General features: G+C 32.9%; 1 protein-coding gene across 2 annotated transcripts in view; it reads left to right on the top strand.

The window, feature by feature from the left end:
* Positions 1–344: 344 nt before the first annotated feature.
* The window catches only part of usp25 (ubiquitin specific peptidase 25), a 65,229-nt gene continuing 52,825 nt past the window's right edge, over positions 345–12,748 (top strand). The window contains exons 1-2 of one of the 2 annotated variants that reach the window (XM_059351693.1): positions 345–574; positions 12,551–12,628. In XM_059351693.1, the coding sequence (XP_059207676.1) occupies positions 533–574; positions 12,551–12,628 (120 nt within the window). In that variant the 5' untranslated portion in view covers positions 345–532. The remainder of the gene's footprint in view (positions 575–12,550; positions 12,629–12,748) is intronic. The other variant, XM_059351694.1, reaches the window with a different exon arrangement.

Raw genomic sequence — 12,748 nt, 5'->3', positions numbered from 1 at the left:
AATATGATACAAATTAGACTTCATACATGCAAAATCATATATATATATATATATATTTTAAATTTGTCAGCAGGTTCAATAAACACTTCAGTTTTTAAAAAAAAACTGAATTTTCTGGCAATTGTTTCATGGTTCAGGCTTTATAGGGTTAAATCTCTCTAAGGTTTTTTTTCCTGAATATATTTTATGCATTATTTTAAACACATTTATCCCCAAGTAGCCAAATTTGCCTCTAGTCAATATCCCCATATAAACCATGTAAGCAGCCTACCATTATTTTGTTATTATTTTACCCGTGACGTAATTGCATTTCAAACAGACGCGAGTAATCGATCCCAGAGCTCAGCCGAGCCAGAGCAATGTTTTCATCCTACTGCCGAGCTGCGCTAGTCTCTCTGCCATGGCGCCCGTAATGTCGCTGATGAAGGAGGGGACATCATAGCATCGTCTTTTAATTCGCTTTAGTGAGATATATCGTGTGCGTTTTGCTACTCCTGGTTTAAATTTAATCACATCTATCTGTAAACCCGCCATGACCGTGGAGCAGAATGTCCTCCAGCAGCATTCTCAGAAGGTAAGCTTACTGAAGCTAACTGCTAGCTAGCTCACTTTAGCCTGATGATGTAGCTACTTAGTTTTAGGGCTCAAAGTGCCACAGAGTCGGCTAGTCAGCGGCTAGCTTAGCTTGGTTTCACGCAGAATTGTTGTTTTATTTGGGTTATGGATGGTTGCTGCGGGACTGTTTGCAAATTGCAAATACATTAATTTAAGCCAGGCCTAACGTTATCCTGTCGTCAAGCGCTGTTCAACATTCTGTTGCTAACCAACGTTGACGTTAGCTAACGGCTCCACGTAGCTAACGTTCCATTTTAGCCTTGTTTGTGTACGTTTGTTTTGGAATCTTGGGCCGTTTGGAATACTTTTGATTTTGCCCTTCATGTACCACATAAAACATGTTTACTATGTCCATATATGGCATCCATTTTTTCTTCACCTATATGATCTGACAGTTGTTTTCTCACTTTAACCTACTTGATCAACACAGTCTCTAGTTGGACACTGAGGTGGATACTTTGTGTTTGTGTGTGCAAATGTTTTCTACATTACTCATCCCATATCTGATATCTTTGTTTACAAAGCATGGCCAGCGGCGGAGGGACAAACCCAGCCTTGGTGCTTGGCGGGGGTTGAGTAGCGTTAGCTACATAGCAAGCCAAGTGCGTGACTGTTCATAACTGAGATGGCAGATTATTAAGTTACATTTGATGGGCGATCGTGCTCTACGTTAATACTCTGGAGTCCCTGAACGCACCAGCACATTACTTTTTTTTCTTCTTTTTTTCTTTATTTAAGTATTCAATTTACAAATTATGTCAAACATTAATCTCATCTCTTTCACAGATACAAAACGAAAAGTCAATAAATAAATAAAGTAAATTAATTTACAGAATATATTCCCTAAGTCTCAGATAAGATAAAACCTAAATAATAAAAAACAAAATAAATAAATACTAATAGCTAATACAATATCATTATGTCATAAAATGCCAGAGAGTATATCAAATATCTTTTTACACACATTACTTCTTCTTTATTCTGCACCATGACGTCACAATATATTGCCAAATATAAATATTGATGGGCGATCGTGCTCTACGTTAATACTCTGGAGTCCATGAAAGCACCAGCACATTACTTTTTTTTTTTCTTTTTTTCTTTATTTAAGTATTCAATTTACAAATTATCTCAAACATTAACACATAGCAGAATACATAAGAGCTGTTTCACAGATACAAAACGAAAAGTCAATAAATAAAATAAATTAATTTACAGAATATATTCCCAAAGTCTCAGATAAGATAGAATCTAAATAATAAAAACAAAATAAATTAATAAATAAATAAATACTAATAGCTAATGCAATATCATTATGTCATAAAATGCCAGAGAGTACATCAAATATCTTTTTACACACGTTACTTCTTCTTTATTCTACATCATGACGTCACAATATATTGCCAAATATAAATATTGATGGGCGATCGTGCTCTACGTTAATACTCTGGAGTCCCTGAACGCACCAGCACATTACTTTTTTTTTTCTTTTTTTCTTTATTTAAGTATTCAATTTACAAATTATCTCAAACATTAACACATAACAGAATACATAAGAGCTGTTTCACAGATACCAAACGAAAAGTCAAATAAATAAAATAAATTAATTTACAGAATATATTCCCAAAGTCTCAGATAAGATAGAACCTAAATAATAAAAAACAAAATAAGTTAATAAATAAATAAATACTAATAGCTAATGCAATATCATTATGTCATAAAATGCCAGAGAGTACATCAAATATCTTTTTACACACGTTACTTCTTCTTTATTCTACATCATGACGTCACAATATATTGCCAAATATAAATATTGATGGGCGATCGTGCTCTACGTTAATACTCTGGAGTCCCTGAACGCACCAGCACATTACTTTTTTTTTTTTTCTTTTTTTCTTTATTTAAGTATTCAATTTACAAATTATGTCAAACATTAACACATAACATAATACATAAGAGCTGTTTCACTGATACAAAACGAAAAGTCAAATAAATAAAATAAATTAATTTACAGAATATATTCACAAAGTCTCAGATAAGATAGAACCTAAATAATAAAAAAACTAAATAAATTAATACATAAATAAATAAATACTAATAGCTAATACAATATCATTATGTCATAAAATGCCAGAGAGTACATCAAATATATTTTTACACACATTACTTCTTCTTTATTCTACATCATGACGTCACAATATATTGCCAAATATAAATATTGATGGGCAATCGTGCTCTACGTTAATACTCTGGAGTCCCTGAACGCACCAGCACATTACTTTTTTTTTTTTCTTTTTTTCTTTATTTAAGTATTCAATTTACAAATTATGTCAAACATTAACACATAACAGAATACATAAGAGCTGTTTCACAGATACAAAACGAAAAGTCAATACATAAATAAAATCAATTAATTTATAGAATATATTCCCAAAGTCTCAGATAAGATAGAACCTAAATAATAAAAAACAAAATAAATTAATAAATAAATAAATAAATACTAATAGCTAATACAATATCATTATGTCATAAAATGCCAGAGAGTATATCAAATATCTTTTTACACACATTACTTCTTTATTCTACATCATGACGTCACAATATATTGCCAAATATCAATATTGATGGGCGATCGTGCTCTACTCTGGAGTCCCTGAACGCACCAGCACATTACTTTTTTTTTTTCACATTCATTTATAGAACATATACAGCTGTAGTGCAGTAACAGAAGTAGCAGGGTAAACATTACATTAAAAACATCTAAATAATACAAAAATAAATACATAAATGGAAAATGAAAATAATAACAATTGTAGTAAAATAATAATAATAAAACAAAAAATAGATGTTATCCTCATTTTACCTTTTTAAAAAAAATATTAAATATTAAATATTACATATTTGATTTGATTTAAAATCCTTCATTGTGGATGAAAATTATTTTTAAAAATATATATAATTTTTTTTTTTAACTTTGTTTATTATTGTTATTATTATTTTTTTTCACAATAAAACACAGACATACAGGAACACTCAGAACAGAATCCCCACCCCAAAATGTAAAAATAAATAAATATATAAATATATAAATAATAATAATAATAATAATAATGATCAATAGATGAATAAATCTAAGACAATATAAGTTAAGTATGTTACTTTTTTTTTTTACAGAAAACAAATAAACAAAAAAAACATAAGCAAAAAGAGAAGTACAGTACATACTGAATAGTATTTAAGCGGGTTGTCATCTCAGCACAAAGAAATCTGTGGTTGTCCTAATTAACTTGAGTCATGCAGCTCTGATTTCTCTTCCACATATTTCAGAAAAGGTTGCCAAATCTTATTGGATTTGCCAGCTGAACCTCTAAGTGTGTGTTTTATTTTTTCCAATTTCATATAATATAAAGTACTTCTGATCCAAAGTGATAATTTTTAAAATCTGATTGTATATAAGGTGAGGTTGTGCTGAAAAAAACTGATGCCAACAACACAGCATGATAAACATTTTTTAAGTGGCAGAATGAAAAGTATTCAATAACCGTCAAAATAGCCGAAGACTCCGAAGGGTTAATGAAAGTTCATCTTGTTATGGCTTTACTCTGTGACCACCATGGCCAGCGTTGCATAGCTCTGGTTAGTTATGCAACCAGTTGATTCTCATGAACAGAGCAAAAATCCAAGAGCATTGAATACATATTTTCTTTGACCCTGTATAACACATAAAATCTAAAGGCCCTTTTTAATATGAATTGATAATCTATTTCAAAAAGTTTAAGGTATTTTCTGACATTTTTAGAAACACTGTGAGCAAAAAAATTCATTACCGTAACACATTTTTAAATAGAAATTTTTAAAAAAAATTTTTTTTTTATTTTTTATTTGGCAAGCACTTTAATGTGCTCAAGCGTAGCTGGTATCACCAAAATATATTTTATTAAATTCTGCATATATTTCAATGCAAACAATTCTATCAATACCGTAACATTTAACCATTTTTTCTCATCAATTTTCATCCAGATTTTGTTCTTTATACATTGTTAAAAAACATTATATTTGATTATATTCTGTTAAATTATACATTTTTAAACAAATGTATATTTATTTTTATAAAGTTTATTACATTTTTATTGTACATAAGTGTGAGGAAACATGACATTTTTATCTGGACACATTATAGTAATGAATTTGTGAATCAAAAATATGTTCAAAAATATAGAAAATATTATTTTAGCACAAAACAATGAATTGTGGCTCATTATGGATATATTGTTCATTCATATAAAAGTGAAATATATTTAGTTTAATACAGTATGTCCTTATAATCTTCACAGACAAAACTTAGACTGGCTTCATGAGAATCACCCAACCACTTGAATCGTGAAAACGTATATAGATTTTTTGTATTTAAAGTTCCTCTGCTTCCTGTTTACTAAATGTAATGCAAAGGAACACTAATTCTGCATACGAGTTATATAATCACAGTCATGTTTTATAACACACTGTATGCAATTCAGTACCTCTGTGCTTTATCACTTACCTGAGAAACATAAGCTTGCAGTGAGGTGAATATGTGATGGATTGATGCCAGTCAGACGTCTGGAGCATAGGCAGAAATAAATACTTAACCTTCGGCTGATGACTCAAACTTAAAAGTAGCAGTGTAACACAAACCCATTATGCAGTCTGACCTTTTCAGGGGCTGAAATAAAAACCGTGATTAACAACAATGCAAGGCTAAAAACAGTCTCAAGCACATTTTCTTAGCTTTTATTCTAACTATTTTTCACAAGAGTCTGCATACAAAGCCTTTCAGGCCTGATTTGTTTTGACAACGCATGAGTGTGTGTGTGCTGGGATTTAGATATAGTTATTACAGTTGTGTTCCATGGTTGGAGTGCTTCATGAGAGCAGGGTGTGGTGCAGGTTTTCATGTAGTGGCCTGTAGGTAGTGTTATGAGGACATGTTGAAGGACTACTTAATCTGTCTTTGCTGTTTGTTTTTGTTTGCAATTCCTTCACATGCACATTCAGAGCAGCCATGAGAACCTGTTGGTAGACTCACAGGGAATTGGGTGATTCTCATGAAGCTTTTTAAACATATTTTTGATTCACAAATTCATTACTGTAATACATCCAGAAAAAAATGTCATGGTTTCCCATCACTTATATACAATAAATATTTAATACACTTTATAAAAATAAATATACATTTGTTTAAAAATGTATAATTTAACAGAATATAATCAAACATAATGGTTTTTAACAACGTATAAAGAAAAAAAATCGGAATGAAAATTGATGAGAAAAAATGGTCAAATGTTACGGTAATGATAGAATTGTTTAAATTTAAAATATATGTATATTTGAATAAAATACTCCAAACATGATACCAGCTACCCTTGAGCATATTTAAGTGCTTGCCAAAGAAAAAAAAAATGTGTATTTATATTTAAAAATGTGTTACGCTAATAAATTTTGCTCAGTGTCTCTAAAAAAAATGTCAGAAAATACCTTAACATTTTTTAATTAGATTATAAATTCATATTAAAAAGTGACTTTAGATTGTTTATGTTATAAAGGGTCAACGGGCAAAAATCCAAGAGAACTGAATACATATTTTCTCTGACCCTTTATAACATATAAAAACTAAAGTCACTGTTTAATATTGATTTAGAATCTATTTTTTTTTTAAATAATGTATTTTCTGACATTTTTAGAGACACTGTGAGCAAAATTCATTACTGTAACACATTTAAAAATAAAAAAAACAACAAAAGGTTTTTTTTTTTTTCTTTGGCAAGCACTTAAATATGCTCAAGGGTAGCTGGTAGCACCAAAATGTACTTTTTTATTAAAATATACACATATTTTAATGCAAACCATTCTATCATTACCGTAACATTTAACCATTTTTTTCTTATCAATTTTCATTCATATTTTGTTCTTTTTACATTGTTAAAAGCTATTATATTTGATTATATTCTCTTAAATTATACATTTTTAAACAAATGTATATTTATTTTATAAAAAATAAATAAATATTATTAAATATTTATTGTATACAAGTGTGGGGAAACCATGACATTTTTATCTGGATGCATTACAGTAATGAATTTGTGAATCAAAACTATGTTTTAAAATATAGAAAATATTATTTTAACACAAAACAATGAATTGTGCCTCATTATGGATACATTCTTCATTCATATAAAAGTGAAATATATTTATTTTAATAAAGTCTGTCCTTATAATCTTCACAAACAGAACTTAGACTGGCTTCATGGGAATCACCTAGTCATTCCCAGTACCATTGCAGAGAATTATGTGTTATTCACAAGCCGCCTCTAAATGGCTGATGACCAGTGTGACAAACAGCCATGCCAAACATGTCACATGGAGATGAGAAGTATGTGTGTGTGTGTGTGTGTGTGTGTGCTCATGTCTGAGTAACTGCTCTTGTGGTTGACTTGGCCCAGATCTGTCACAGGTGTAGCTTCCCTCACACTCCACTGACCCCACCGCCGTCCTCTGTGCCAACAAACTGGCATCCATCAGCTTCTGATGGTGACCAAAACACACCGTCATCGTTATGTTTACTTCTCTCCAGTGGTTGAAACATGGTCAAATGTAAAGCTTTTGTAAGTGCATGAGTTACAATGTTACAAATGTCTTAGTAATGGATCTCTTTAGGCCAGGGAAGTGGCCCTCAGTACAACTACATGCATTTGAGCATGATATCTTAAAAGTGCAGTGTAAAAATGCACAAAAATACTTCTTGCAATTAATGTTGGTCTGCTGTTCTTGCACTGAAAAAAAAGAAATCACAGTATAGTGGTTATTTTTTATTTGCTTCCAACCTTTTGTATTCCTATTTATACTGTTCTACATGCATTTGAGCATGAAATATGTTAAGTTACTGCACTGTAAACATATTTATTTAAAAGTTTCATCATATCTGGTTAAGTGCACACTAGTCCTATATGTGGCCCTGTGGTAGTGTCGATGAAAAATTGTGGCCCATCCCTGCTTTAGGCCCTCCACAGTGCAAAAGCTGGCAGCTAACTGTACTAGCCTGCCATTATTGGGGCCTTTTTTAAAAGCTTTGTTTTCTTTAGTATTAATTAGCACTGCACGATTATGGCCAAAATGATAATCACGATTATTATGATCAATATTGTAATCAAGGTTATTCATCATGTTAGGGACAAACATCTGTATTTTTATTGCACTACTTTTAAACAAACAATAGGAACAGATTTTAGTGTGTGCTTGTTGTAAACAAACAGACATCGCTAAGTGAACACCTCCTGCAGCAGCAGCACATACACACTGTACTGCTACAGAGCTAACTGTTAGCCTGTTAGCACATACACACTGTACTGCTACAGAGCTAACTGTTAGCCTGTTAGCACATACACACTGTACTGCTACAGAGCTAACTGTTAGCCTATTAGCACTTTGCAGACTGGAAGGGGTTGAGGGGTTAATATCCCCTCTGGCTCTGCAGCCGGGAGAGACTGCTGCAGGAGGACTGTGCCGCTTCAACTCACTTACTCTTCTTAACGGGACTCGTTAAGAAGAATAAGAACAAGTCTCCAAAAGTCTTTGTCAATTGAATATACATCACAATGGATGAGGAAATTATTGCATTTAAAAAAATGTTGTTTTTTTTTTGTAAATTCACCCTCATTTCAGACTGTCACTCTGATATGTGTCATGTCTACATTGACATGTAAGGTTGTAGAAAACAGTGTCATATTTTCATCTACCAGTCTATTATTTTTATTACTTACCTAACATGCTAGACGAGTATTGAGCTCACTGCTGAGTTGTGTATACTTCAGCTTTTTAAAGTAAGCTGTGAGCATGGTCACAGACAAATTGGGCTCGGTGCATTATTTATGTGCCGTTAGTCTAACAAAGCCGTGAACTTTCTTTTCACTTTCTCCAGTGACTGAAAACATTTGCCTCTGGGGTTAAATAAAGCACTTTGCTTTTGCTACAGAATAGCGTCTCCAGCACTGGAAGGACTGACTTCCTTTCTTCAGTATACAACTGTGGGGCAGATGCTGTTTGTCTTTGAATGAGCTGTCAGTGCATTGATGAAAATTCAAGTTTTCTAGTACTTAGTTTGTTGATATTATTCATGATTAATGGTCGACCGATACGGGTTTTTTAATGCCGATACAGATTATTTTGACATCAGTCTTAACCTTTTGCAAAGCACTTTGAGTTGCATTTATATGTATGATAAGCGCTATATAAATAAAGTTTGATTGATTGATTGATTAACCGATCCCCAATATGTGCTGCCGACTTTTTTGCCCCGATTCTTTAAGCCGATATTACCTTTTCTCCCTCCATTTACATGATAAAAATGACACAATGATGATAAATGTTACACAAGTCTCAATTTAAACAAAAAAATAAACATTAACAAAAGATAAAAAAACAACAACATATTAACAGCTGGATAGCAAACAGTGTGTATGTTGTTCTAGGCCTGGAGGTGGTGGCGCCTCAGATGATCCACATATTTGATGTGTTTTTCTTTTTTCCGGTATCAGCAGCAGCTCACCAGAGAATGGCAGATGTTGCACCGAGCCTTGCCTGCTGTTGGCTCAGTGAAACGGGCTAATTGACCGACAAAAGCATTCACGTATCGGCCGATGCCGATACAAATAAGAAACGCAAATGTCGGCCGATATGTATCGGCTGGCTGATATATCGGTCTATCTGTATTCATGATGATAAATATTCTTGGCCTAGAGATTAGGAATAGGGCTTGTAACCGGAGGTTTGCCGGTTTGAATTCCAGGACTGACAGGATAAGGACTGAAGTACCTTTGAGCAAGGCAGCTTACCCCCTCACAGCTCCCCCGGCATGCAGAAATGTGCTGCCCACTGCTCCTAAGCATGGAGTGTTCACATGAGGTTGAATTTCCCCATTGTGGGACTAATACGGGAATCGTAATCTTAATAAGTTCAGTGGTTTCTTTGGCTTCACATTTACCAGAAAAATGAAAATTAGTGGAAACTTGCAGTGCACAGTGTTTTGAATGCATGACTCAAAGTTAGATATAGCTGTGATTTATCTGACCTAGTGGTGAGTCAGATATGTTGTTCTGGGTGTTCCAGGTGAAAGGCGAACACAATCTTCCTTTGTGATCAACAGTTTTACTTTCTTAAAAGGCATTCCTCCCACATAGGGCTGGGCGATATATCCATATAAAAGATATATATTTTTAAGTGTAATATGGAATTAGACCATATCACATATATCGATATAGTTACATTTTTCTCTCTTTTTATATATAAATGCTGCCCTCACTAGGGTGTGTCATATTTAGTTCTTTTGTAATGTTCGTTATTCTTTTCTCATATAAATATATTTATTTCGGAAAAAGATTGGCCTATTTTATTCCATAGGCTATGTAAATTTAAGATATTTTTTTTATTGAGATGTGCACTTTATGGAGCTTTGATTTTTTAAAAAGGTACTCCTGTTATACAATATTTATGTTCACTCAAATAAACGGTTTCTATAAAACTACTTGTGACATGGCATATTTGACTTTGACTGAACATTTGCTCTCATTCTGTAATAAAAATATCAGGATATATATATATATATATATATACCAATATTCAGCCTAAATATATCGGGATATGGCTTTTGGTCCATATTGCCCAGCCCTAGGGTGCGCTGCATTTATAACACAAAACATTATAGGCATTATTGTGAAATGGAATGTGGCACAATAATCGTGTTATCTCAAATATCTTGCTTCCATAATAGCTAAAATCGTATTTAAAAAATTAAATTTGATAAGTCGCCCAGCCTGAGAACAGAGGGTGAATCTTAGCAGTTGCTCTTTCAAGCAGTTTCAAAAAAACTACTTGTGACATGTCATATTTGGCTTTGACTTCGACTGAACATTTGCTCTCACTTTGTGATAAAAATATTGGGATATATATCGTATATCGATATTCAGCCTAAATATATCTGGACATGACTTGTGGTCCATATCGCCCAGCCCTACTCTGTAGTCTGCTTGTATGAGGTAATTATGCACAGGGCTTGTTGACGACTGTTTCTACATCAAAACTAAAATAAAAAGATATGATGCGTTTAATGCTGGCTTGCTATCATAATTCCCATGCACCTGCATCAGCTGTGCTCACTCCCCCATCAACCAGCTGGCATTTTAAAGGTGTCATTTTCAAATAATAACAGTTATGTTGTAATCCTGACAGCAAGTACTGGTGTTTTGACACATACTTTGCCTGTAACAAATATTGCACCTTCTGTGATTTGGACAGTGCACTAGTTCTTATTGCAACGTCGATCAAATTCCCTATTAATGGACCCGAAGACCCTTTTAAACTTATCTGTTGTGATTCTCATGAACATGGTGCAGCTCATATCAAAAATCTAAGAGCATTAAATACATATTTTCTTTGACCCTTTATAACATATACAATCTAAAGTCACTGTTTAATATGAATTTATGATCTCACTGTTTGAATTTATGATCTATTTGAAGAATTTAAGGTATTTTCTGACATTTTTAGCGACACCGTGAGCAAAATTCATTACCGTAACACATTTTTAAATAATTAAAAAAAACAACAGAAGTTTTTTTTTCTTCTTTTTTTTTCTTTGGCAAGCAATTAAATATGCTCAAGGGTAGCTGGTATCACCAAAATGTGATTTATTAAAATACACATATATATAAATAATATAATAATATAATATACACATATTTTAATGCAAAAGATTCTATTTCTCATCAATTTTCATTCAGATTTTGTTCTTTATGCTTTGTTAAAAACCATTATATTTGATTATATTCTGTTAAATTATACATTTTTTAAACAAATATATATTTATTTTATGAAATTTATTACATTTTTTGTGTATAAGTGTGGGGGAAACCATGACATTTTATATCAGGATGCATTACGGTAATGAATTTGTGAATCAAAAATATGGCAAAAAATATAGAAACTATTATTTTAGCACAAAACAATGAATTGTGCCTCATTATGGCTATATTGTTCATTCATATAAAAGTGAAATATATTTACTTTATTAAAGTATGTCCCTATAATCTTGACAGACATATCTTAGACTGGCTTCATGGGAATCACCACTTTCACAGCTGTAACTTGCACCTGTGAAGTCCCAGTCCCTTTGCCTCTCACTCCAGACTTAAGACTTCTGCCTTGGACACTGACACTAAGTGCATTTCCCCATTATTTATAGTGCATTTATTCAAGCCTTGCAGTGCTGCTCAAATGTGTGTGTGTGGCCATTCAGTCCAGCTGGGTTTGACATCGGTAGGTCATCAGACTTCAGTGAACTCATTAATAGAGACACCAATTGACAGGGTGATTAGATACGGTCCAGTTTACACTATCACTACTTCAAGTTCATGTTGGTTATGTTAAATTAGAATTTATAACATTGTGATTTGACATTGTGATAAATGGCTACTTTTATTGCTGCAGATATGGATGCTTGATACAGCTCTGAGTCTATTTGGAGGGTAATTAGCATTAGCCTTTTCCCCTCTTAGCTTCACATGGTGTTTGACCACATGCAGTCAAATGTTCTATCGGACTATATGAGTTTGCCATTATGGATATTAATGTGTTATGTTCAGTTATCAACCGGCAGCGTTGGTGCAACATTATTTGTTTCATATATATGACTGTTTAGAGCAGGGGTCTCAAGCTCAAATTACCTGGGGGTAATTTAAAAAATTCATTGCTGTGGAAAAGGATGTACCTTTTTATGCTCTAATATCATTATAAAAATAAAACGACATTGATACAACAATATGGGCTGAAATATGTGCCACCAGAAACTGAATTATTTATATTTATATTTGAATTTGAATTGCTTCTCTTCTTTTCCCTTCAAAAGCACCAGCAGACGCTACTAAACCAGTTGAGGGAGGTCACAGGCACCACAGACGTTCAGCTGCTTCAGCAGGCCCTGCAGGTAAACCACCAAACACATACAAGTATACATTTACACACTGTTCTTAAGAGAGGTACTGCCTCAAGAGAAGGAGTTCAAGTATCTTGGGGTCTTGTTCAGCAGTGAGGGCAGAACGGAGCG

Source organism: Centropristis striata, chromosome 15, assembly GCF_030273125.1.
Source record: "Centropristis striata isolate RG_2023a ecotype Rhode Island chromosome 15, C.striata_1.0, whole genome shotgun sequence".
Taxonomy (NCBI): domain Eukaryota; kingdom Metazoa; phylum Chordata; class Actinopteri; order Perciformes; family Serranidae; genus Centropristis; species Centropristis striata.
Note: the sequence above shows the minus strand (reverse complement) of the source record. Positions and strands in the feature narration are given on the sequence as shown.